Source organism: Cnephaeus nilssonii, assembly GCF_951640355.1.
Source record: "Cnephaeus nilssonii genome assembly, chromosome: 24".
Lineage (NCBI taxonomy): Eukaryota > Metazoa > Chordata > Mammalia > Chiroptera > Vespertilionidae > Cnephaeus > Cnephaeus nilssonii.
The window spans coordinates 13,308,931-13,336,382 of NC_137095.1; the positions used below are offsets into that span (position 1 = coordinate 13,308,931).

General features: G+C 56.0%; 1 protein-coding gene across 4 annotated transcripts in view; it reads right to left on the reverse strand.

Annotated features, from left to right (window-relative positions):
• NTRK3 (neurotrophic receptor tyrosine kinase 3) overlaps positions 1-27,452 on the reverse strand; it is a gene marked incomplete at both ends in the record, with an annotated part of 228,155 nt that overhangs the window by 38,399 nt on the left and 162,304 nt on the right. For all 4 annotated transcript variants that reach the window (XM_079764236.1, XM_079764235.1, XM_079764234.1 and 1 more), the window contains 2 exons: positions 336-508; positions 5,824-5,954. In XM_079764236.1, coding sequence (XP_079620362.1) covers positions 336-508; positions 5,824-5,954 — 304 coding nt within the window. The remainder of the gene's footprint in view (positions 1-335; positions 509-5,823; positions 5,955-27,452) is intronic.

Sequence of the window (27,452 nt, forward strand, 5' to 3'; positions counted from 1 at the left end):
CATTTGCATTTCCTACAAGCTCCCCAGCAGTGATGCTCTGGGTAGGAAGACTCTTGAGTCCACTCTCTGGACCACATGGCGGCCTAGGACTGGGGGACTCTGTTGGTGGCTGGGCCCAGTGACAGAGCCCCGAGGCCTGGGGCTCCCCAGGCCTATGGCCCCAAAGCAGGGATGAAGGCCTGAATCCAGCAGCTCAGGAGCTGATGCAGAAGAACGGAAGGCTGCTTGTCACATCTAACCCCTGGACCTTCGTGCTCAAAGGCGCAAATATAACTTCTGGTTCCAGAGAGGATGCCCGGGGTTGGGGTCGGGGGAGGGGGGGGGTCAGGGCTCACCGGAGGAACTTGTTCAGGTCTCCATGCTTCATGTACTCAAACACCATGATGAGCGGGTCCCCGTCGCCGCACACGCCATAGAACTTGACGATGTGCTCGTGCTGCAAGTTGGTGAGCAGCTCCGCCTCCCTCTGGAAGTCCTTCCGGGCGGCCAGGGTGGGGTCCTTCAGGGCCTGGGAACGAGGCAGGACAAAGGTTTTTAGCAACCAGAGGACAGGGACCTGCCTGTCCCCCTCCTGAGAAGAACCCTGGTGCTCAGAATAAAGGCCTGCTGGTGCCCAAGGAAGATTGTCTTTTTTACTTTTAATCCTCACCCGAGGATGTTTTCCATTGATTTTTAGAGAGAGAGTAGAAGGGAAGGGGAGAGACAGAGAGAGAAACATCGATGTGAGAGAGATACATCGACTGGTTGCCTCCCGCACAGGCCCCGACCAGGGCCGGGTTCGGGCCTGCAACTGAGGTACGTGTGCCTTTGACCAGAATCGAACCTGAGACCCTTCAGTTTGTGGGTCGACACTCTACTCACTGAGTCAAACCAGCTAGGGCCAAACAAATGAGATTTTAACCAGGGTTTAAAGGCCTGACCCTTCCGCCTTCAGCACTGTCATCCCTGAGGAACCAGACACCAGCTTCCTGACACCGTCTCAGACACCAGCCAATGACTTCAGAGACTAGCGTGAAAGGCAGAGGGCGGGCTGCGAGGTGGGAGGCCTGACAGAGGCCCGTCCCCTCAGGTTCCCTGGAAGAGATGGTCCCTCAGCGGAAATAAACAGGGGAAAACCTGCCCCAAGCGCTTGAGCTTCGTAAGGTCACCTGTGCCAAGTTTACCCCAAACCAGGCCACTTGATCAAGTCCCCTTGCCTTTCTATTCCTTGACTTCAGGTGGTGACGTGTATGAATGTGCAGAGAAACGCCAGTGGCACTGTGTCCTCCTAGGAGGGCTGAGGGAGCACGTGGGGAGGAGGTCAGGGGGCTGCAGCCCTGAGAACGGCAGTCAATGGGCAGAAGAAGCCTTAGGAGCTGCAGGGCCAGGTAAAGCACCGCAAGTCCCAGGTAGGAGGGCAAGGTGGGCACCCAGAGGCCACCGCTCAGCCCCTGTGGGAGTGGGAGACCCTGGGTGAGGGGCAAGCGCCAGGCCAGGCCACTCGCCCCAGGGCCCAGGACGATAAAAGGAGGAGGGGTGGTCAGGTGTAAATGCAGGTTTTTGGCACCAGGAGGGGAGGGTGAGGCCAAAGCAGGAAAGTGTGAGACATCCGGGGACCCTGGCTAGGGCCGGCCATGGGGATGCAGTGCTGGCGGCCGCCATGGAGCGAGCTGTGAAGGTGGGGGGGGGGGGGCGGGGGGGACAGGAGCAGCAGCTGGGCAGGTGTGCTCACACCTTTCTTCCGCTGACACAGAACAGTAACCTCAGCAGACACAAGAGGAGGCAGGGAGGGAGGGAGTGTGACGCTCTCGCACCGTTTTCAGGTCAGTGAGAATCGAGACATGGGGAGATTGGTCTGCAGAGTCCTCTCTGCCATAACCTGTCCTTTTCTGGTGATGTGGGCAGATTGACCTCCCTGTGGAATGGACACTGTGCTGTTACTAAAAGGCCTCCTGGCCAGAGATCTCTCTCTCCTGCAGCAGCAAACCCTTTATCTGAAACCCCCGTGGCTGCCTGGGCTGATAGCGCCTCAGGGGTGTGAACGGGCGAACACGGCACCTAGGAGGCCCATCACAGCTCCATCGGTCCTTAGCATACATTAGAGATGAGATGATGGACTCTCGCCTGAAAAAGGCCTGAGGTGTCATCTGCTTCACCTGCTCAGATCTCAAGTTGGAGAAACTGAGGCCCAGCCTTGTCCAGAGAGCAACTTAAATGACACGTTTTGATGCCAGTAAAGCTGGGCCTCAGCCACCTCCTGGTCTCTGGTCTCCAGGTCAACGGCAATGCCTCTAGGGGGGCCCTCATCCTAAGGACCACGGTCTCCTGACCAGAGGTCAAGTCCCACTCCAAACGCAACCAGCACCACCTTTGCTTCTTTTCAAACTCTGGGGGCTTCACCAAAATAGCCTGATTAAGTGGCCCCGCTGCTGACCAAAATGCTGGACGTTATCTAATGTGAACTTCCCATGTTACAGGTGAAAAAATGGAGGTCCAGAAGGAGGAGGTGACTCTCCAGACCACGAAAGGAGGCCTGGCTGCGGCCTGGAGCCCAGGAGCGGTTCTTGCCCAGCACACCTGCTTGGATTAACTTACCAGGTGAATGAGTCACTAGGCAGGCCCCAGCGGAATGTGGGCAAGAAGTTAAAAGATGGAGAAGAGGAGCAGGGGGGGGGGGAGGGGGGAGCGGGGGAGCTGAGGAGTGTGGGCTCCAGCAGAGGGGCTCGGCCCAGCGAGGATGCCAGGCTGGTAGGGCCGGCCAAGGCCGGAGGCGAGACAGGCGTCCACCGGCCCATTGCTCACTTCACCAGCTCTGATGCCAACAACCAGAACAAAGGCATTTGCAAGATGCTGTGGGTGGGAGAAGGCAGAGGGCGCCTCTCTCGCTGACCCAGCCCCGGCGGCAGCCCTGAACTCCATGTGCTGGGGCGTGGGTATAGGATGACTGCCAGTGATTTATTTATCTTCACGAAGAACAAGAGGGGGAAGGAACCCAGCATGGGTGGGATGGGAGAATACCAAGATTTATGTGAACCCTGCGTTTATGAGAGGGAAAAGTAGATCACATGTGGGGCCAGCCAAATGGCCTCTCTCCATCTCTGTAAATCATTCTCGCGCTCAGCCCTGGAGGCCAAAGGAGCCGGCGGATATTTCCGCTCCCAGCACTCCGGCAGTGCCCGCCAGCGTGCCCGGGGCTGGCACCCTGCAAGGCACCAGGAGGTGAGGCACAAGGAACCACGATCGCCCGTAGTCTGCCCACACCCTTCACCACGGGGTGTCCCGCTCCTGGGTCACACCTGGAGAGCAAAGGGTCGTGCTCAGCAAATGGGGGGCCGGGGGCCAGGGATTGACACAACTGGGACAGAGATGACCTGAGGAGGAGAATTAGGAGGAAAGTCACTGACACTCCCTAGCCTCTCTCCATGGGGTCCTCTTCTGAGCAAAACTTCAAAGTGGGTCACCGGTGGGTGGCACCGGGATCCGGGGAAGTGGGTCACACTCAGGGGTCTCTGAAGCCCTTCGAGCAGGATCCGCAGAACAAACAGCGGAGCCGGAATTCGGCCCCTTGTCTACTTCTCTCCCCCCGATGTCTGAGGACTCTGCCCTTCCCGGGCTTCCCCTCTCGGCACCAGCTCCCTGTTCACCCCAAGTCCTGGGTTTGAGGGTCTGTTCAGTCAGGTGGGAGGGAAGCTGTCTAAATGGTCAGAACACTCAGCCCGGCCGGCGTGGCTCAGTGGTTGAGCGTTGACCTATGAACTAGGAGGTCACGGTTCAATTCCCGGTCAGGGCACATGCCCGGGTTGCAGGCTCGATCCCCAGTGTGGGGTGTGCAGGAGGCAGCTAATCCATGATTCTCATCAGAGATGTTTCTATCTCTCCCTCTCCCTTCCTCTCTGAAATCGACAAAAATATATTAAGATAATCAGAGGTATTTAGTAAAAACAGGGAGAAATAAGATAACAATAAAGTTAAGACCCAGTTAGATATCTTAGAAATAAATTACACAGTCACTGAGGCTAAAACATCAACTGCCACAGACAAGACGAAGCCTACACTGGATAAACCGCAGGGAGAATCGCGGCTGAAGCACGCTGAGGTGGCCGGGGACAGAGCATGGAGAGGCAGAGGGGGCAGGAATGACAGTGGCGAGGGTCTCACTCCCTCGTGGGGAAGGAGAGGAGCTGCCTGGCTGTGAACTGGCTGCACCACTGACCACTGTGGGGCCTGGGTGCACTGCCCACCCGTCCCTCTGGGCCTCCCTGTCTCTTCTGTACAGTGGGACCGGGACCGGGCCGGGCTCTGAGGCTTGCTGTGAGAATGAAGCATGAACCTGCACCCGTCACCTACAGCAGGACCCTGTTAGATGCCGTTGTCATGGTCACCATCACCACCACTGGGCCCACGGGGCACCCAAGGGTGTGGCATCCCTGAGCGCCCATCTCCTCCAGGTTCCCAGGCCCAGGGGAGAAGGAAGGCCTTCTAAAAGGAGGAAAGCAGGAACACATTTCCTGCATTACCCACTGCCGGGCCCTCAGCGGGAAACAGTTCCCAGGGTTTTAGGCCATCGCTTCATTTCCTGCTCAGAGCCCAGAAATGTCCCGTTCCTTCACCAGTTCCCAGATGGTGCTGCAAGCCCAGCGGATGAGTGTCATCCTATAAATTAGGATTCAGGGCAGCGCAGACTCCAAGTTTAGGGATAAACTGAGAACCGTTCCCACACCCCTGGTGCAAGCCACGTGAAGACCCCTGTCTCGTCTGACCATCCCGTGTCTATGGAGACCCACAGTGCAAGCCCGTTTTCAGGATGTCTAGCAGTAACCGCCACTGACTTCCATGAGGCCACACTCTGCTTCCTTACTTATTCCCAGGGCAGAGCCCGGCAGACAATGCCTCGTTTTATTTAAAACGTTACTGGACAACAGCCACCACCACTGGGTTTACTCAGCCTCGGCGAGGCTACTTGACTTTTTTTTTTTTTTTTTTAAATTTATTTTTATTGATTTCAGAGAGGAAGGGACAGGGAGAGAGAGGGAGAAACACCAATGAAAAGAATCATTGACTGGCCGCCTCCTGCACAGCCCCTACTGGGGATCGAGCCTGAAACCCGGGCATGCGCCCTGACCCAGAATCGAACCTGGTTCATAGGTCGACGCTCAAACACTGAGCCACGCCAGCCGGGCTTGACTCTTGCTTGTGCCGATCATGTTCAGCGATTTGTCCAACACTGGTTTACTGCAGGAGGGTGCGGGGCGGGCAAAGGCCTGCGCTTCCGCTCCAGGCGATGCGGCTCGAGCTGCACAGCTGGCTCAGCACAGAAAGCCCTGCGGTGACCGGGCCCTCCCGCAGCTGCCGGCAGGCAGTCACCCTCAGGCACGCCGCCCTCTGGACTCAGCACCTGCATCCCGTGGGGTTCTGCTCTCCCTGCTCAGGACCCGACACCCTCCCCTCGCCTGTTCCCAGTGATGGCTGGTGCCCTCGAGCAGCGGCTCCAGGACGTCCTGAGCCCACCCTCACCTGACTCTCCTCAGAGAAATGGCCAGGTGACTTTCCAGGCAGCGACACCTCCTGCGAGGTCACTGAGGAGGGGGGAGGGACACCCTCCTGGGGACGGGAGAGAGTCAGGGTGTCCAGAAGGAAACCAGGGCCTTTCCCAGGCAAACCCGTTCCTCATGTGTGTGTGACAGCTCTGGACCTTTGACGCCAAAGGAAGTGGGTGTTGGTCCCAAGGACGGCTCCTTGACCTTGGAGCAAGGGCCCGATTGCATCTAAAGGAGGGGCCTCTCCTTCTGTCCCCAGCTCCCCCCCGCCCCCCACCTTCCTGGCCCCACCCGCTCCGGGGTTCACCTTCACGGCCACCAGCATCTTGTCCTTGGTTGGGCTGAGGTTGTAGCACTCGGCCAGGAAGACCTTCCCAAAGGCGCCCTCGCCCAGTTCTCGCTTCAGCACGATGTCCCGCCTCTTGATGTGCTGCACGTCTGTGGAGGGGACAGAGAGGAGGCGGCCCAGTCAGTCTGTCCTCCTGAGAGGCCCGGGGGCAGGGGAACACAGGGCCTAGAGCAAGGAGCCCCGCTTCGGAGCCCGCGGCACCCCACCTTGGGCGTGGAGACGGCTGCTCACTGTGGAGTGGAAGTCGGACCCGGATCAAATCCCAGCTCTGCCCCTGCCACGCCCCTAGGTCTCCAGACCGCAGCTGGGAGCAGGCCACACTGGTGAGTGCACAGGATTCTGGGGAATCAGCTGTGGCTCGGGGCGGACTCCGGCTCAGGGGCCTGAGGGCTGCGTTCCTAACAGACTCCCAGGCGATGTCCACGTGCCCTTGGTCCACGGACTGCGCTGCGAATTGTGCGCGCTCTGGGATGTGTAAGAATGAGGTTTCAATCCTGGCTCCACCTCCTGGCTCGGTTTTTAGCTTGGTATCGTTATCTCACCCCAGAGCCTCGATTTCCTCACCTGGGAAATGGGACCAACACCGACACCTTCCTGGCTGAGCTCTGTGGCCATTAAGTGAGCCAGTCCATAGGGAGAGCTTGGCCAGCGCCAGGGAGACACTCAGGGCAGACACACATGCACGCACACACGGACACACACCGGTTCTTGTTATAGTGGCGGCCACGACGCTAACGAAGTCTGGATTGCGATAACGCCTGCCACGTGGCAGATAAAACCATTCGGGGGAAGCCTTTCCCGGAAAAACCCTCCTCTGAGGGAAGGACCCATGAGATCGTGAACGCCAAGTCCAGAAAGAGAAGCCAGAAGGAGGGTCTGTGCGCAGAGCAGGCTTGCCACGGCCCCGGCTAACTCAGCAGCCGGATTCAAGTCTGTCTGCCCGGGGAAGGCAGGAGGGGCCCTCAGCCCTCCCACCTCTTTGGAAGGTGCTAGAAGAAGTGGCGGTGAGGAAAGGTTCAAGCCAGGAATTACTAACCTCTCCGTTACTTGTTCAGCAGGCAGGTGCCCACTAAGTACCCGTATTCAAGCCAGGAAGAGCGTTGCCGAGCCAGGAAAGAGGACGGTCTCAGGTGACCTTGCCGAGAAAGGACAGCTGAGGACAGCGGCCCACGGTAGACCGTCCCCGTGAGTTTTGAGGAGACACGGGACAGGGACAGAGGGGTGTGGCTGCAAGGCTTTGGTTACTGTTCTGATTGGCTTTGGCGATTCCTTTCGGAATAGACTATACATTTCCCATTTCCTACCGGAGTGGCTGGTGTCCCACCAGGTCCGGGATGGCCCGTGGTGAGGAGCTGAGGGGGCCAGTCGCGTGGCTACTCGGGCACATCCTGATGCTCCGGAGTCTAGCCCCATCTCAGCCACCAGCGGGGACTCCTGGCGTGGCCCCTGCTTCCCCTTCTTGTCAAAGAATGTCAACCATCAGGAAAACACCCAAACGCACCGACATCTCAGAGGACGTCAAGGCGTACAAACCTTACGCACACCAGCTGACTGCGGGACGGAGCCTGAACGGAACAGGGGGCAGGTGACCACGTTACGAGAGAGTGGTCTGCTCTCGGCAAGCATGAAGCAGAACCCCCTCCCCCCACGGACCCCAGTGCCTTCCCCCCATCTGCAGGTGGATTGTTCCACAGGCAGGAGCCGTTCAGAGACGTGGAAACGCCCGGCAGCTCAGAAGAAAAAGCCGGGGCTCACTCGAGTTGTCGGCGGAGGGAAGCGTCTGGAGAGCAGCCCCTGAGCTTGGGCCACGCAGGGGTGGTGAGGTGTGAGAGAGGGAAGCAGGAGGACTAGAAGGGGAAAGCCGGTTCCATCCCATCATGAGTCCTCCCAGGAGAGAACTCCCGTCCAGCCATGGGGGTAAGAGGCTCCATGAGGCCCCCACGAGCTGTGGCAGAGAGAGACTGGATATGGGCCAAACACACCTCCATGGGGACAACCCCACGGACCAAGAGGACTCTGGAGCCCAGGCCACCATTGCGGCAGCTGCTTTCCCTGAACTGAGGTAGGAAGAAGGTGGGTAAAGGGAATTAATTTGTGCCCAATCCTACCATTGGCTCAACTTTTGATTCTCATGAGAGATGCGTGCTATTGCACCCCTTTTACAGATGGAAAAGTGGAGGCGGGGTAACTTTCCAAGGTCCCCAGAGCTAAAGCATGGCTAAGGAAGGACTCTCTTCTCGGGGCTCTGAGCCTGCGTTCTTTCCATTCCCCGAGGCTGCATGTCCTGTGAATTCCTTCTCTGTGGCCACCAAGAGGACGAGGTCCACAGCAGCTCAACCCCCCATCTCCCCTTCTTCTCCTGCCCAGCTTTGCACCTGCTCATCCTGGGACTCTAGCCCAGCATCTTCCCAAGGGGAAGGGTGGGCACCCCTTGCTGGAGGCCCTGGGAGGAGGGTGTGGGAGGGGGAGGAGGGTGTGGGAGAGGCTGGAGCGAGCCGTTCCATTTCTGACATCCAGGCATCTATCTGGGCCTCTTTCTGCGCTTATTTCTAGCTCACGCAGTACGGCTCAGAGCTGCCGCTGGTGCAGCCCTCTGACCCACATGCTAAAAAGTGATGGATTTTCCTAGGAGGAGAGGGCATCCATCTCCTTTTACTGCCTGGCTGGCTGGCCCAGCAGAGTCTGGGTCACACAGCTCAGACGCCGGGACACTGGTGGGGGAGGAGGGCAGGGGGGCCGCGCAGCCCAGGCGTGGGAAGCCCTCCCAGTCTCCAGCAATGCGGGGCGGCTGGAGAGAGAGCAGGCCCGGCAGACAGTGAGGAGGCGTCTCGGGGAGATGAAAGGGTCTCCGGCACTTTGGGGCCCGGCTTTTCCCAAACTCCTTTTTGCAAGAGAGCCACTGCCTGCGTTCCACCGGAGGAAGCCACGGGAGAGCTTCTCGTCTCCATCGGACAGCAGGCTCCTCAGACAGACACAGAATGCGAATCTCTGCGTCTCAGTCCCTGCTCCACCCGAGGGCCAGGATGACGCCGCCGTATGTGTGGGATTCACTCCTGGGAGGTCGCCCAGGGCGGGAGCAAGCCTGGCCCAGGGCAGGGTCGCTAACCCGAGATGCCACCAGCCACCTCAGAGCCCTGAGAGGTCAGAGGGCAGGCTGGGGTCATCCCCTCTCCCGCCTCTGTTCACCTGCAGCACCTTCTGTGACCTGCACAGGTCAATCCACCGGACAGACAGACGTGGCCAGAGACACAGGTGACCACTGTCAGCCTCCCTTCAGTGTTCTTGGAAAATGGAGGCATAAATCACTCAGTCCTGCTGTCCAGGGATGAAGCGGAGGCATAACACCCACACACAACGGTATCACCGAACGAGTGAGGACTGGGAAAGAGACAGGTCTGTGTTCGAATCCTGGCCCTGCGCCTTTTCCTCCCGACTCTGGTTCCTGGGAACATGAGTATCTGCTGGCAGAGCTGTTAAGAGGACGGACTTACAACTTTTAGATAACAGGTAACAGGAGATATCTGAAACGTAATGGGCATTTAACAGAAGCAGGTTTCCTTCCTTTCTGCGATGTTCCCATCTAAACTAAACCGGGAGATAAATACACCTGCGAACACACAGTGGCTTGGAAAGAACCTTGGACTCGGATGGTGATATTCCCTGGAAATAAAATGGCCTGAGGTTGCTCAGAGGGGAGCCAGCACCCGGCCGGTGTGGCTCCGAGAATGAGCGTCAACCTACGAACCAAGAGGTCACGGTTCGATTCCTGGTCAGGGCACACGTCCGGGCTGTGCGCTTGATCCCCAGTGGGGGGTGTGCAGGAGGCAGCCGATCCATGATTCTCTCTCATCATTGGTGTCTCTCTCTCTCTCCCTCTCCCTTCCTCTCTGAAATCAATAAAAATAAAAATTTTAAAAAACCAAGAGCGGAACCAGCTCCAACGCCAGGGGTCACACACAGGCCGTCCAAGCCTGTCACAGAGATGTCCCACCTCATCCTCCTTCAGAGTTCAAAGCAGGCTGCGGGAGGACGTTGGCCAGACAATGGGATGAAGACATCAAGACAGAGACAACCACCTACCAGAGATGGCTATTGATCGGCAGAGAAAAACCAGATTTCCCAGCGTCGGCGACTATAAATAATGGTGGGTCGGACTCGGCCGTATGTCAGGCAGCAGTCAGTCCCCAAAGCCGCCTGCTCCCGCAGGCAGGCCCAGGACGCCCTGGCGGCAGCTCCCTGGTGTCCTGCAGCTCTGACGGGTGACGGTCCCACGGGGCCATGCGTGCGGCAGCCCTGAGCTGGTCCTTCCCTGAAGGCTGTCCCCTCAGGGACCTTAGGGTCCTGTCGGCATCCCTAAGGCTGGCCAGTTGCTCTCTCACCTCATCCCGACAGGCTCTCCTGAATCACTGTAACTCCCCTTCCCCTTGTCCCTGAACCACTGTAACTCCTGGTCTCCAAGTGGGTCCCCATCAACTCTACCTTCCTCTGTGCTTGTCTGTTTTACCTTATCATTGTCCCCTGGTCCCTTTTTATAAAAAATATGTATTGCTTTCAGAGAGGAAGGGAGAGGGAGAGAGAGAGAGAGAAACATCAATGATGACAGAGGATCATGGATCGGCTGCCTCCTGCACACCCCACACTGGGGATCGAGCCTGCAACCCGGGCATGTGCCCTGACCGGGAATCGAGCCCTGACCTCCTGGTTCATAGGTCGATGTTCAACCACTGAGCCACACCTGACAGGCCCTGGTGTCTTTATTAATAACAGAATGACTGCCACTGAGTGAGCACGTTCCTGAGCCAGGCACTAGGCTAAGCTCTCACCATGAATTGCCTCATTCATCTTCTCGACTCTCTTAAACACACGATGTGTTGCTACCCCAAGTGCCGCAGATGTGCAGGCTGAAGTTGAAGGTGCCCCAGGCCCCCAGATGTTAGCAGTGGCCCCCCGGACTCTGAAGTCCAGCCTGAGCAGACCGTGTCACCCTGCCCTCCTCCACACCAGCCTCCCTGGCCACTGCCCCTCCTCCCCGGGAGAGAGGCGCTGCTTTTGAACTGGCAACAGTCCTTGGCGGGAACCAAACTCATCCATGAGGACAGAGAGAAAGTCATTTCCCAAGGAACTTCCCGCCGCCCTTGGTCATCGCCACCGGAGCTCACCAAGAGCAGGGAGGATGCCTCTGGAGAGGAGGATGGTACCCAAAGATAACAACTGGAGACCCCAACACCCACAGAGGAACGGAGGGTCTGGACAGCCTCGGGGCCTCCCATCACAAGGCGAGGCCTGAGGATGACTGCGGACGGAGGAGGAGGGAGATTCTTGGCAGAAGAGCGGCAACAGGGAGAGGAAGGGAGGGTCTCGAAGAAGTGTGTGTTTGCTTTACACTAGCCAGGCCCTGGGGTCTCAGGCTGCCAAAATTGCTCAGGAGAAAACATTAATTCAATCCCACACATTTAATTACACATGGAGTGGAATGTCTCTAAATGGGGAAGAACAACATTCCCAGAGCTCCGACTGAGGGTTTGAAGTGGCAGGGGGGAGGCGGAGGGCGGCTCCGGGTCTGTGAGGGGGAAGGAGACTGCTGAGAGGGCCGGCCCCGCCCCGCTCGGGGTAGGAATCCCTCCTGCCCTCGCGCCTTCTCACGGCCCCACTGCCTACGTCTCGCCTCCTGCCCCTGTGGCACGTGGACTGGTCTCCCCTTCGGTCTTGTGCTAGAGCGTGACCAGGTAAGGGCGCCCCTGGATGGCACAGACCCTGTGAAGCGGCCTGCGGCCAACCCAGCGGCTCCCCGGCCTGGACAGAGCAGAGCCTGGCGAGCTGTCCCAGGAACTGTGCTTGCAGAGCAGCCCGGGTGATTACAGGTCACGGAAACAAGGGGGCGTCCTGAGCTCATGTCCAGGGTTTTCTAGGAGAAGACATTTCAAAGGGTAGAGGGCCACAGAAGAACGCTGCAGAGCTCTGTCCCCAGGCCCTGGCTGGCGGCTCAGTTGGTTAGAGGGTCATCCTGATATGGAAGGTTACAGGTTCGATCTCCAGCCAGGGCACATGCAAGAAGCAACCAATGAGTACATCAATAGGTGAAACAACAAATCAATGTTTCTCTCTCTCAAAAAACAAAAAAAAACATCAATAAAAATGTGTCCCAGTGACTAACTAAATGGGGGTAACAATGATGTGGGGGGAAAATCTAGGTTGAATGAACACCAGTGCGGTCAGCCACAGTCCCTGTGCTGGTGAGGTGGACTCAGGATTGCCTCAGCACCTGATGCTCCTGCTGGCCAGCCCAGGTCCCGCCCCAAGGCTCTCCTGCTGGACTGGGGCTCCCCCCACTATTTCCGGAATTTGATGGCTTTGCAAAGGGGCTCTAGAGGGTGCCGGCAGCTGCTCAAGCCAAAGGCCAGCACCACGTGTTACTGAGCTTGTCCACTGGGCCTCGCACAGGGCCCAGGACACAGCAGGTTCTCACTCATCACTGGGTGGGTGGGTGGATTAGAAGTCCCTCTAAGCACCGCTCCAGACTGGAGCATGAAGAGCACTCCAAAGAGGGAGGAGAGGAGGGAAAGAGGAGTGAGAATGGGAAAGGATCCAGGAAGCTCCAAAGAGCAGCCTTATTTATGTCTCGGCCCCAAGACTGGCCCCCAAATCAGGATCGCACGGAACCATGGCAGCTGAGACCCGCATCTGACCCTCAGTCTCTGCCACTTGGACCCCTAAACAAAGTGCCTCTGGGGTCTGCGTCTGACACGGCTGGACCAACACCAGGTCTCCACTCCAGGGGACGCGTGCACCCTTGGAGGTCACGCCAAGGATGGAGGTCATGATCAAGGATGGAGACACGTGTTCCCACGCGGTGAATAAATAAATAGGAGGCCCCGCTGTTGCTGGAAGCGGCGGAAAAAGAGGGTCAGCAGAGGACCGCCTGTTCTGGGGCGACTTCCAGCTCACGTTTCCCGACACGAGTTCAGAGAAAGAGGCTACAAAGCTCGGACGTGTCCCTGCCCCCAGGTGCTGCCTCTGGGAGCTCCATCATGAGCTCAGACGTTCACTGACACCAGAGCCCCGACATCACACGCCCGCTCCCTTTGTCTCCGCGTCGCTTGGGCCCTTCCGTGGCGAGGGGACCCCTCTGGCTCTCATCAAACGCTGACTGTCTGAGCCAAGAGTGCAGACCAAGCCCCCGAGGAGAGCATCTGGAAGTGAGAAGCTAGGTGCTGAGCGACGAAGCTCAGGCTCCGGCTGGGAATCTGTCCCTCCAACAACCTGCCGGCTCCCCTAGCCCCACCTCTCCTGGCCTGGATGCTTCCTTTCCAACCTGCCGGGGACACACTCTCCCTCAGAATGCCCACGCCAGGGGCTCCCTCTGCATCCCAGTCTCCCCGGAGGCCCTTCCCCTCCCGCAGCTGCCTGGGGGACGCCCCCTCGGCCCCTCCGCCCTGGCGTCTGCCTCTGTCCCCCAAGGCTGTCTGGTGGCATCATCCTCACCAGCAAACCCAGAGCTTAGCATGTTCACGGTCGTCCCTTCCAGCTGTGGAGCTCGGGGCTTCAGCCAGGAGGTCAGAGAGCAGCAATGCCTATGAGAACCACAGGGTGAACCCGAGGGCTGGCCCCAGCCCACAATCACCCATTGGCCTTGCCCACCACCAGCTACCGTGGCTCCAACAGGAAACGGAGCCCCTCAGAGACCTGCGCAGTCAGAGGCAGCAACCTATCGAAATGTAGAAAAGCAAACACACAGAGAAGAAAGGACGAGAAGTTCTAACTCAGTGGTCGGCAAACCACGGCTCGCGAGCCACACGCGGCTCTTTGGCGCCTGAGTGTGGCTCTTCCACAAAATACCACGTGCGGGCGCGCACGTACAGTGCAATTGAAACTTCGTGGCCCATGCGCAGAAGTCGGTTTTCGGCCTGGGCGAGTCTATTTTGAAGAAGTGGCATTAGAACACTCAATGGGCCAAAGAGCCGCATGTGGCTCGCGAGCCGCGGTTTGTCGACCACTGTTCTAACTCATTCATCCATCCACCCGGCCTTGTAAGTCAGCGCCAGTACGAGAACAAGGGCAGTAAGAAGGGCGCGGCTCTGGGTGAAACCTCACACTGGACACACCTTGGGCGCTGCACTGGACAATTCACTGGACCAGTCTCAAGCCTAGATGTTGCCAGGAGTGAAGTTAGAAAATGTCCATCTCACTGAACTGTCCTGAGGGTTCGATGACATCATGTGTGCCCAGGGATGCATACGAAGCACCTGAGTGACCGAATGGCCGTGGAAGCTCATGGAGGAACGCGCCAGCTCCCGCTCCCACCGGCCCACTCCTCCAACCTTCGATGCCCCTCCCTGAGGGCTTTGTCTCTCTGTGCCTCAGCTTCCTCACCTGTAAAATGGAGACTTCAAGAAAGGCACCTGTGCATGGAGTTGTGGTGCCCTTAAATGCGATGAGGTATTAAACGCTTCCCAGCTGGTGTGGCTCAGTGGTTGAGTGTCAACCTATGAACCAGGAGGTCACAGTTTGATTCCAGGTCAGGGCACGGGTTGTGGGCTCGATCCCCAGTAGGGGGTGTGCAGGAGGCAGCTTATCAATGATTCTCACTCATCATTTCTCTCCTTCTCCCTTCCTCTCTAAAATCAATAAAAATCTATTTTTTAAAAAGGTATTAAATGCTTAGAACAGCGCAAGGGCACACAGTAGGTACTCAATACACATCAGCTACAGTGTCAATGCCTTCGAGGTCATTGTTAGTCTTAATTCTTAGTCCTTACTCTTCACTCTGATATTGAGAGCTCTGGCCCACGTCACCGGGCTCCCTCCTCATAAATTCCTTCAATAAATGCATAGGACAGGGGCAGCGGATGGACAGGTTGGTCATTCACTGTTGGGGGTTCACCCCCCATTCCTCCATCTGGAGTCCCTTCCCACTTTCACCAGGAGGAATCCACCCACATCACAAGATGAGTTCTAACCCCACATCCTCCCAACCCTCTTTAGATCTTCTCTCTCCTCAGAACGTCTACTCCTAATGCAAACACAGGCGCAGCCGGACCACATCCGCGTACTCTGCTGCTCCCCAGCATAAACTCAACCCACCCCAGAGTGGCTCGGAGAACACAGGCTCTGAACAGCCGTGCCGCCTCGGGGGAGCCAAGGGCATCAGCAAAGGCCAGCGTTACGACTCTTACGTTAACAGGCATTGGGTAGATTGAGGCGGGGAGTCTGGCTGCTTTATGGGGCCGCCAGCTCCCTCCCTCCTCCCAGCTCAGCACATACGCATCCCTTTCAGCCCCATCAGCACGAACCGCTCTGCTGCCTGCTCACCGCGTGCCCGCCCGCCCCTCCCAGCCAGGGCTCCCTCAGCTGGCCTCGGTGTATCCCACGCCCAGACTGCAGAGGAGGAGCAGGCCCGGGGAGTCCGCAGCTGGGCCTCTTCCAAGGAGGATGTTCCCGTTTCCAGCTCCCACTCCTGCAGCTGAGACACCTGCCAGGCCTCCCCAAACCCCTCCCCCGCCCCTGCCACCCTCTCTAAGCCTCTTCTCTGGTGCTCCCTCTCTTCAGCTCTGTATCTGACGGGGTTCAAGGTCAGAGGTCTGAGCCAGTGGGTCTGGGCCACGCAGGCCCTGGGCGTGGGCAGCCCGAACTTGGCACAACCGGCAGAGTCGTTCCGCACAGCCTCCCAGATCCCGGACCCCAGCCTCCCCTCCCTCTGCCAGGTGTTCTCCCACCACATCCTCGGAGCTGACTTCCAAGAGTCCCCCCACACCAGATGTTCCTCGCCCTGGCCGGTACTTTCCTGGCCCGTCTCCTGAACCTCCTCCTACTCTATTATTCTAAAAAAAAAAAAAAGTCAAAACCGGAGGGATTCTGGGTGCCCCCGCCCCGGCCCCTGGACGCCCCCGCAGGCTTGGCAGCTCAGAGGAGGTCTATTTGGGTTCACCAGGTTCCGAGTTTGCTGCCTCGTGGGCACCCACTACAAACCCTGCCATGGGGCCTCAGAGCAGATCATTCTTTCTAGCTCTCCTGGCGCCAAAAGAAACAGAGCCACAGAGAAGTCCGGGCCTTGAATGTTGTCAATAACATTTTTTCTCTCCAGAAGGAAGATGCCAGAAGCTGGGGTCAAGGGTCTCTCGGGCCTTAGCGGAGAATCGGGACAGGAGAGAAGGCCTCACTGGGCATCACTAGACTTGTGTCGGTGACCAGTAGCCACCTCTCCTTGTAAGGGCCGGACCCCCTCAGGCGGCTTCCGAGACATCACGATGGGGCCTCTGGGCACCTGCCTCGGGAATCCATAGAAGGCACCCTTAGGAGCCCCTCAAGAAGCCATGCTCCCACCCCCACAGGGGCCCCAAACCCCACTTCCCGCCGGCCTCGCCTTTTCCAAAAGAGAAGATTGCTCGATGTGGAGACAAGTATACACCTTCTATCTGCTGTGGCCACCTCCACCCTAAGCCACCTCCCCCTCGCTCTCCTGGCCCTTACACACCCTTTTGTCTTTCTACCCCCTTGCCCACCTACCCCTTTTCTATGTAGGTGATTGGCCTTCATCTCTGGCCTGCTTTTTACTGCCTTCTGCAGCTGCTCTGCTCCTGTCCAATCCTCTCTCTCTCTCTGAAATAGACCATTGCCAGGCAGGTTGTGAAAGCTCCTCAAACCTCCACGGTGCAAAGCTGGGCCCACAGGCCGGGGCTGCTGTCCGCCTCCCGCCAGCTCTCTGAGAGGCCTGCCTCTGAGCACAGCCCCTCCTGGCCCCACGGATTGCAGCCAAAGAAACTGTGACATAAGACATTGACCCAGCAGCTCTCTTACCCTACGAGCTGGTCCTTTCTCTCTGTGTCTCTTCTCTGGGAACTTAGCCGTTTTCTCACTTTCAGCACAAAAAGCACAGAGCCTGAGGAACCAGGCAGCTGAGGCCCGGCCCGCAGATGCGTCCCGTGTCAATGGCACATGGATGCCATCCTGGGTAACGTTTCCGTATCTGTGAGATACTGGAGCAAACACGTGTGATTCTCCAGTGCCTGCAGGTCATGACTTGGGCAGAATGGTTTAGGAAATCCAAGTTATAAAAGCAGGAAGGAATTAAATATTTGGAATGAAGTCCAGTCATGGGGGGAAAAAAAGTTATCTGCAATAGAGCACAACCCCTTGATAAACGCCTCACTGAAATAAGCAGACAGCCCTACAAAAGCTGCCCGCAGAACAGAGCTCGGTGAGCGGATCTGTGCCCTGCCCTCATTGCTGATTTAGCACACGGGAGACGCAGGCCGCGCTCCTCACCGGGGTGCTGTCCCTGTTTCAGTTCCGTGGAGGTTGGAAATAAACAGATTGATAAATACAGCCACCTAGACGTGTATTCATAAGTCTCCTGACAGGCACAGTGATCCCACGGGGTCTGATTTCTCTGTAAGTCCTCTCATTTCTCATGAGCAATTCTGGGGCCATAGATTTCCCAGGGGTGTGGCAGGGAGGAGCGTGAACCTCAGGACTGCAGTGTCCTGGTCCTGCGGGGCTGAGAAGTGCTGTGACCATCCTCATCCCGCCACAATGAGCTCTCACCGGGCAGGGGTCTCCTACCTGAACTCCCAACCTACCCCCCTCACTCCATCTCTCATCCCCGGCTCTGGAACATGGTCAGCCAGCCAGGCTCATTTTTAATAAAAGGTAAAGTAGGAGCCCGGCTGGCGTGGCTCAGTGGTTGAGCGTCAACCTATGAACCAGGAGGTCATGGTTCGATTCCCGGTCAGGGCACATGCCTGGGTGGTGGGCTCGATCCCCAGTGGGGGGCGTGCAGGAGGCAGCCGATCAATGATCCTCTCTCATCATTGATGTTTCTATCTCCCTCTCCCTTCCTCTCTAAAATCAATAAAAAAATATTTTAAAAAAGTAAAGTAGGAACCTTGATGTTTCTCCCCTCGTTCAAATCTGAGCTCAGACTGAACGCTGAACTTGCTTCATCGCTGCTTACAGGATCTGATCCAGCCCCCCTCCCCCGCCCCCGCCACTCTCATGTCATCAGCAGCCCCTCCTCCACCGCCCTCCACTCCACCCACTGCCCTTCCTTCTCGACCCACACTTTCCGAGTTCAGTGCCACTTTCCATCCAGGCAGCGGCCACCACCTGTCCCCGAACGAATGCCCACTCTGCAACTGTCCCACTGAAGGGCCGTTTCTGTCACAGGCACCGCTGCGGTGTTCATGGAGAGCCTCTGCCATCGGGTAACTGTCTCACCGGCTTCTGTGTCTGTTTATCAGCTGGTCTCCCTGCGGAGTGACGCTCCGTGAGAGCTGGCTCTGTGTCTCCATCAGAGCTGTGCCCCAGCAGCTCAGCACCTGTTAGCTGGACAGATGAGAGACTGCCGTGGCGGGTTTATTATCATTATCCCATCGGCCCCTGTGACTCCAAAACACTGAGTGAGGCGATTCGGCACCAGCCGAGGTGGCTGCAGCTTCCGCAGAACTGAATTCAGAAGCCAAGGCAGGCAGAGCAATGATCAAACCAGGGCAGGGCCCCGCAGGAGGACAATCGCAGCTCTGAGTTCCGATCGGGCGTAAGACCACAGTCCTCCGAGCACAGAGTCCACCAGTGAACACAGGAATGTCAAAGCCACTGAAAACCAGAACCTCAGCTTCTCCATCTCCCCTGAAACTCCAGTTTCTCCTCAACCTGAGGCCCTACTCTCAGATGAGGGCTTGAGCACGGCACTGACTCCCCGAACCGCAAAGGGCCGCCTCATCCACTGGGCAGCCCTCAGCTTCCTTTGCAATCAGGTGGGCCCCAGGAACCTCTTTCGAAGGTGATGGCGAGGGATCGGCAAGGTGTGGGTGCACTCAGTCTCCGGACGCAACGGGGCCGCCCCGTTCTGCCATGGCTGCCAAGTTCAATTCTCGGCAGGACGGGGCACTGAGGACAAAGGAGCTGGCCGGCTACACTTCCCCGGCGGCCTGCCGCCAGGCAACGTGAGGCACAGACCCCAGGGAAACGTGCAGAGAAACTGAGATCCGCCAAGACTCCCCGTGGGAACGGGTCGCGTTTGCCTCTTTGATGAGTGAAAGGTCATCCATACCTGGACCCCTTCCCAAGCAGGACTGACCTGGGGCCTCTTCCCAAGGAGACAACAGGTCAACTGACTCTCTCAGGTGACCTTGTTCTCTGCTTCGCTAAGGAGACAGAACGAAATGACCTCCATTCCCTTTCTCTTCCAATCTGCCCACCTCCTTTCTATCCTGCCCTGCTGTCTTAGATGAATTGATGGTTCTTTTTGCCAAGGTCAACCCCTCCACCCAAGCTCGCGTGGCCCGTTTCTTCCATCCAGTTTTTGAATCTCGTGTTTACCTCTGTCCTTCCCACTGACATGTCCCCTCCAGGATAAGGTTTCCCAGCCTCATGAAAAGCAATGCTTGACCCTGCCTGCCCTGGAAATTCCCCTTGCATTCCCCTTCATCACCAGACTCACGGACGGCCCGTTTACCTTCTCTCGTGCCATCTACCGATCTCCAGCTCTCCACGCGTTCCCAAGCCTTCACACCCTTTTACCACTTCACTCCCTGACCCACTGGTCACAAAGTCACGGGATCGCCTGAGGCCCCGACCGCAATGGCTTTTTCTTAGTCCTCACTCAACACAGGAGAATCTCAAGTCCTTCAGGGTCTGGCCAAGGCTTCCCTGAGCTCTCGCGACGCTAAGCTACCTTGCGTAGCACGAGGGGATGCTCACGTATCGTCAGACACAGGTATGATCAGGATTCTGGAATCCCAGGAAGCGCACACACACAGGTGTTTATCATGATGCTGTGTGTGACTTCATTGTGCCTATAGCAGCGGCCAGATCGGAATCATCTTTGTCACCCGGATGCACAGCCCTGCACTTTGCAGGATGTTTAAATAGTCATTAAACCGCTGACTGTCATTAAGAGATGTGTGCCACTGAGGCATAAAAAACCCTCGGTCGGTTGGTCGATCGTGTGGGTGAACTTCCAGGGAAACGGGAAACATTCCTTCCTAAGAGATCTTTAAAAGGAAAGGAGCATTTCATGAAGGCCTTGGCTAACAACTTTTGAAAACTAAACTGCTATTTATCCGGCAGCCACCGTGCCGGGCGCTCTGGCGATAGCAGACCTGCAGACTGACGCGCAGCGGCAGCAGGAACAGGAGGCGGCAGGGGTGAAGCCAGGCAGGAAGTGAGCCAGCTCTGAGTGGCGACAGGGACAGGTCTGGCTGCACTGTGCTGTCACGGGCACGGTGGGAGGGACTAAGCAGTAAATGGGCACGGGTGAGGGGGTGAGGGCACCAGGCCTCCCTTTGGCCTGGCCTTCACCAGCAAACGCCTGCTCCACTCACTCACATCGGTTTCTCAGCAGTCACTGCGAGGGGGGGAAGAGCGGGAACTCAGAGTCCCCTCCACCCTGTACTTCCTTCATTCCCAGCGCCCTGGCTTCCCGGAGATGCCAGAGAGCCTCCGACGACGGCCACACACGCCTGCGTGGGCTTCCAGGGCTGGCGTCCATGGCCCCGCCCTCACCTGGCAGCCAGGAAGGACCAGCCCCCAGGGATCCTGGAACACACATGGCACCTTGGCAGCCGCCTCTGACAGATGACCAACAACAGCTTGCCTGGCTGTGGGAAGCGACACAACCTAATTGCACTATTGGTCGCGACTTCAATGCTCCTCCCAGGGCCAGTGTTTTCCCTCCCGCTTGCCCGCAGATCGGAATCCTTCATGCCGCCCCTTATGCTTGTCTGTGCCCAGGATGTCTGGGTTCCTTCCGAGTCATCTGCTGTGTCGTCCACGCGTCTTGCCTTCCCCTGGGGCCTGGTCTCCAGCAGACACAGCCCAGGGAGATGGAAGAGGGGATGGTAAATGTCTCTTGCCTAGTCAGCTTCTATCCCACGGTCACCCCAGAAAGACACTAAGGGCCCTTGTAAGTATATTTTTATTGATTTCAGAGAGGAAGGGAGAGGAGAAACATCAATGATAAGAGAAGCATGGATCGGCAGCCTCCTGCACGCCCCCTACTAGGGATGGTGCCTGCAACCTGGGCATGTGCCCTGACCGGGAATCAAACCATGACCTCCTGGTTCATAGGTTGATGCTCAACCACTGAGCCACACCAGCTGGGCTCTAAGGGCCCTTTCAGAGAAAAGAAGGAGGGGACCTGTTGGAACCCTGAACACGGACTCTGCTGTCACCACTGAGCACTACAAGAGAGAAAACACCGCTATCCCTTGGCCTCCAAAGCTGCCAATTTGGATAATCTCACGACCAACCTCTCTACCCCTCCTCTTCCCACTGCTATTCCCTCCTATTTGCTCTAGCTGCCCACTTCTCTCCAGGGTGGGCCCCTCCTCCGCCGGGAGCCCAGATCAAGGGTTGGCTGCAAATGCCTCGCTCTGAATTGTCTGTGCCCTTTTACACCAGCGTCACTCACTCCCTGTGACTGTGCCCCACTCGATGCGTTCCCGGGAGGCTGCCTGCTTAAAGGCCAGGGCAGGAGGTCGGTATGCATCGGGCATGCCTCCCGACCCTCACTCTGACCTTGAGAAAGTCAAGGGCCACGCTTGGTTAGTCGTCTGTACAACACACAAGATTAGCAGCTCCATTCAGAATGCCATTAACATTTCTGGACTAGACAGCTCAGGATCCCCAGCCCTAAAAAGCAGTAAGGCTCTGGCCAAATGACCCATGGGAGTTACCTGGCCCTGTATTATTAGATTTAGGCCCGGCCAGCGTGGCTCAGTGCTCGAGCATCGACCTACGAATCAGAAGTCATGGTTCAATTCCTGGTCAGGGCACATGCCCGGGTTGCGGACTCGATCCTCAGTAGGGGACATGCAGGAGGCAGCCAATCCATGATTCTCTCTCATCATTGATATTTCTATCTCTCTCTCCCTCTCCCTTCTTCTCTGAAATCAATAAAACAATATATATTTTAAAGATTATCTTAAAAATATAGTTAGGTTCGACGCATTTCAGTTATTTACAAGAGCAAAACGTTGTAAAGAAATTAAATGAATCTGGATACACCAATCGATGGAATAGTGTGTATCGCTACAAGCAAATCAGGACGATCTCTCGGTTCCAAGAAAGCAGGCTCCTTCGGCTCTGGCTTCTCTGGCTGTGCGTACTGTTTCTGATGTCCGCCCCTGTGGTAGCATGCAGCAGTACCCCACTGCTTCTTATCACTGAGTAGTCTTCCATCATGGGTGTGCACCACAGATTGTTCATCCATTCATCAGCTGATACACATTTGGCTGTTTCTACTTTTTGGGTATTCTGAAAAATGCTACTATGAACATTTGTGTACAATTTGTGTGTGTGTGTGTGTGTGTGTGTGTGTGTGTGTTGAATATATCACCTATACAAAAATGTTTATGTTGCAAAAGATTGGTTAAATGGCACATGCCAACACTCGTATGAAAAAGGAAGCAGCGGCTTAATGTGAGTGTGCAGGTGCAGGCGGAATGACTCCATTCTGGTAAGTAATGGAGTACGCACCTAGGAAAGCTCAGAGGGCAGGAAGCGGCAATGGGAACCGTGATCTGGGAGACGGATGGCGGATAATTTACATGTTTGTGTGCTTTCCTGGATTTCAAGAGATTTCTACTGTGAACGTAAGTTACTTCTATGATCAGAAATAAACACACCACCACCACAGTGTTATTAGAAGGGAAAAACCTTCCCATTCAATTTCGCCAGGGTCTTTCCCTCTCTGTTGCAGAAAGCTATCCTGCCAACAGCCCACGAATGAGGGAGGGCAGGGTGCAGCCCATGTCTGTCTGTCTCTCCTTTTCTGTCTCTCTCCCTTCCCCTCTCCCTCTGTCTCGCTCGGTTACAGCATCTAGAAAACTGCAGATCCCCAATAAATACCAATCAATTTTGAAGGCCTCAGGGTCAGTCACCATGGCAACCTGACAAGGGCATGCCGCTGTACGAGTGCTGCCCGAGCGTGGACATGGTCCAGTAGGAGAAATGCCTGCCTTAAGCAGCCCGGGTTGCCAAAGGACCGTGCTACTGAGCTGGGTGCCAATGGCATCGGGCTTCCCAAGGCTGCAAGGAACGGACATCTCTCTAAACAAGGGGACGCTTCAATGATCATCCCACTTGTGGGGTTCTCTGAGCTGCCATTTCTATTTACACAGCTGCAAACAGATATCACGATTCAGTGATTTTAAGAACTACATTTAAGCCCAGCTGGCATGGCTCAGTGGTTGAGCATCGACCTATGAACCAGGAGGTCATGACTCAATTCCCAGTCAGGGCAATTGCCCCGGTTGCGGGCTGGGTCCACAGTGTGGGGCGTGCAGAAGGCAGCCAATCAATGATTCTCATCATTGATGGCCCTCTCTCTCTCTCCCTCTCCCCCTTCATCTCTGAAATCAATAAAAATATGTATTTTTTTTAAAAGAACTACATTTAAGAACCTTCCTCCATGCTTACCTCACATGTAATCCCAGCATACTGCCTCACAACTACTCACTTGTCTGCACCAGGCCTGTCCCTTACACGCCCACATCACTGAAAGTAGGGAGCGGAGGGAAACAGCGGGGACGACCTTTCTGAGCGGTAGATAGGTCTGAGAGTATAAAAATAAGTACATTTTCAGAGTTTCAGAACAGGAGTGTCACTGTGACATTTTCACTGCAGAATGTTCTCTAGGTTCTTTGAGGTAGAAGAAAAGAAAAAAAAAAGTCTGGAGAAAAAGCAAAAGTATTAGTGTTTGTAATAAAAGCAATGCATCCTAGAGACCACATTGCTTGTTTGAAGGTTTACTGATGGTCTCATTTGCATGTTGATTAGCTTCTCCTGAACACCCCAAACGGTCCCCAAAGTGGCTCCGTTTGTTTGCGCCTGAGAGTGTCAAGGGTGTGCAGAAAGCATGAGTGGGAGAGGGACCAGAGCACGTTGGTGTTACGTGTGGAAAGGGAACGTAGGGCATCTGAAGCTTGTAATTTTAAATTGAACTGCAATTTTGGGATTATTAGTGGGTTTCAATTAGCCATGCTATAGAATCAGGGCATGGTTATCAACCAGAAGCTTTTTTTTTTTTTTTAACATTTAAGCAACATCACTGACCAACATAAACAGACGAAAAGACACCATACCATTCCTTCCAGCTTCACCACCAAAACTTCCATCACTTCTATGTTTCCCCTTTTAATTTCTTTACCTCCCTTTTCTCCCCACTCACATGCCATCACCCCCGACTACCCAGGTACGGAAGAGTTTTGCACACCTGGTATCCTTCATACACCTGCACACCCAGAAGAGGAAGATAAAACGTGCCTCCATTTGTTTCAGATGGAACAACTGAGAAATAACATCCCCCTCCCAGATCAACATGGCCAATTGCTGGCCTGGCCCAAACCAAGATGCTTCGCACCCATGCTGAGCGGGGTCCCCCTGAGACCTTGCTTGAGGAGGCACGGGCTGGAAGCTGATGGGGTGGAAAGAGGTCCTGAGGGATGTGCTGAAGACCTTTCAAGAGAGAGAGAGAACTCCTGCCTTTTGCAATCATGATTTCTAGAAATTGCCTCCCCTCCGCTCCCATATCAAAGGATGTGCAGTCTCTTAATTAAATTAACAACAGTGATGATGATGACAATAGATAACTCAAAGAGAGGCCAATACCACGTCACCAAATAAGAGAAGTTTTACGAGTTCAAAGGCAGGGCAGCTAAGTAATGGAAAGTGAACTATTATCTGAAGCCCGGCTGCTTCCATCTTCGGCGCTATAAATAATTCAGCGTTTTCTTTTTCTCTTAAATATCACAAAACCGCGTCGGAATCTTTATGTGAAGGGTTCTGCTGTGGCCCTCTCTCCCTGCTCCTCACCCTCCCTAACCGGCCCAGGCAACTCCCAGGAGAGCAACCCCTCAAGCTTTCACATTTATTCTTTGACATTTCAGACTATTTGTCAGGCAGAGCTGCCTTCTTGAGATCAAAGTCGGAAAATCTCAAAGAGAACTCCCACTTGGCCCTGTCCTGCTGCGACAGAGAGGGTCGGTTAACCCCCGAGCGGCTGCTTCCTTCCTCATCCAGAGAAGTCCCCCAGCCCCAACCCGAATGGTGGCTCTCTCTCTCCCTCTTTCTGCCTTCCTCTTGCTTCCAAGTCTCCCCAGCATTCAGGAGGGGGCAAAGGTCCTTCTTCCCGGGCGATACACCAAGGCACTGAGCAGAGAGAGTCAGATCCAAGGACCAAAAGATGTCCCCCACTCGGAGACAATACCGACTCCTGGTGGCACCTGCCGAGGCAGAGTCTTTCATCTAAGCTCAGAGACAAATACGGAACAGGGAAAGGCAACTTACCCCAAGGCATTTTGTTTGTAGCAGTGCAACACTCGGCTCCAGGTCTTCGTTTCTGTGTGCTACCACTAGGGGGTGCCACCTCCACCAGCCCGGAAGGGTGGCCAGGGTTAGGGCTGGAGTCTTAGGCACTTAGGTGAAGCGACTTACCATTTTCTTCTGAGAGATCACAGGGAAGGTTTCCTGTACCTGCCCGCCAGCTCCCAGATCATTTCTGTGTCTGTGCAAAGCAGAGGGCAGCGGGAGTGGGGGCTGAGCCTGCAGCTGGGCTCAGGCGTCGGCGTCGGGCTGTGCTGTTCATCTTACTTATCGGAAGGTTGGTGGTTGGTGAACACATCTGCTTGGCTCTTCCTTGAAAAGCTTCTCACCGCCTCACAACTCAGTGTTCCTAAAGTGTGTGTGTGTCAGTTTATTAACAGGTGTTAAATGAAGGGCGTCCTGTGTTCCGTTACATTTGGAATGTGACTTAAAGCAGGACTTGTCAGAGCCTTTAGCATTCTTACGTGCACTTGCGAATGTACAACAGGTGGCTATGGCAACAGTCTCCAAAGTTACCTGATTGGACTCGTAGCATTTTGCGAGACTAAAAGGAAGCAGCGCTGCAGCCAACGGAAGGGGGTGCACTTGATCCCCACAAACTAGAGGCAGAGGACGAGGTGTCTCTGCAAGTCGGGGGTTTCCAATGAAGAGAGAACCGCGTGGCAGAAACTGGAGCTTTGCCCAGGAAACTTATCAGTTCGTGTGGGACGATGGCTGGCCAAGTGGTTGACTCAATGAAAGTATTAAGGTGGCCAAAGACATCTTCCTGAAACTGCGAGGGGCTTATTGTGTTTTTCTAAACGACCCGATCGGCCATTTGGCATTAAAGGTACGAGGCGGCAATTGCCCGTTACAGTAGCGAGAAATGTCAAACGGACAGCCATAAAGATTGAACGATGCCGTGAGTCGTTCAGACATGGGCTGGGGATTTACATTCTCCCAGGAAGGACCTTCTCAGGATACACGCTCCGTGGGAGGTGTCTCCTCGGCTCCTCGCGGACTCAGGTTCTCGCTGGCTGGCTCTGCGCCTGGCTCCTCTAGAGTGACAGGCTTCGGTCCAGAGCTGTGGCCCCAGAGGGGCGGGCAAGCAGAGAGAGTCAGGGCCCCGGCTGTGTCCTCTCAGCCAGCCTGAGCGTTCAGAGACTACTGCTCAGGACAAAAATTGCTTTGAGATTGCTTTTCGGGCTGTCACGTGAATTTTCTCTCAGAATTAACGCCTAAGGCATGCTGACACTTTGGTGTGTACGTAAGACATCAACTGGGCTTAGCTAGCAGCTAGCCTGGACTCTGGCATGGTCCTGCTCCCTGCAACTGTCTGTAGGAGGGCCTGGACCCAGACTTGAGGACTCGCTGTCCTTGACTTTGGCAGCAGGAGGGCAGATCTTGGAGCCTGCCTGTCTGGCGAGTGCTGAGAAAGACTGGATATGAGAGGGCCTTTGTAGGTCCAGGGGTCTCCTGGGTCCTGTCAGCTTCAAACTCAGGACTCTCCGTGGTATGCGTCCCCGACAGCCTCAAGAACCTGGCAGTGTGAAGTACTCGCCTCCCAGGGCCACTGAGAAAGACCGTGTCCAGACTCTGTACATGGACGCCATTCCTCCAACAGCACCCGTGAACCCTGCCCCCAACCCTCCACCCGCTCTTTCCCTGACAGGTCCGTTGGGGGGTCAAGATCGCATGCTGCTGGGCCAAAAGGCTGTCGCCAGCCTTGCAGAGTGAAGAACGTTGTGATACAATTCTAACACAGCACAAGGACTGAAAGAGACCGGAACTGTGTGAGCTTCCCGGTATGAAAGTCGGTGGCATTTCCGAGCCCGTGAAAGAATTATCACCAGGCTACGTGGGGAGCAATGAGGTCACCTTACTGGGAACAGGTCCTTGCCCTTCTCACTGCAGAATGAACTTGGGACAAGAGACGGGGAGACCATGGTGTCTTTTTTAAGGGAAACAGGCCAACTGCTCCAGGGAGGCCCCCAAAGGAGAACCCGGCTCCATTTTGCTACCGTGGTAACAGCACGTGGGTGGCAGGAACCAAGAGAAAAGGAGAGGCACAAAGACAAGTCGGTTGTCCCTGTTAGCCACCAAGTCCTCCGGTGGTCCTCACCAGAGTCGGGCTCGGCGGGGGGCGGGGGGGGGGGGAGGTGTTCTAAGCTGACATGATGCTCTGACCCTCAAACTCCTTTGTCCTCAAAGCCCCTCCACAGCTGAGCGGGGAGCTCTGACCGGCCCCCCAAAGCCTCAGACATCAATTGGCATCGCTCTTAGAC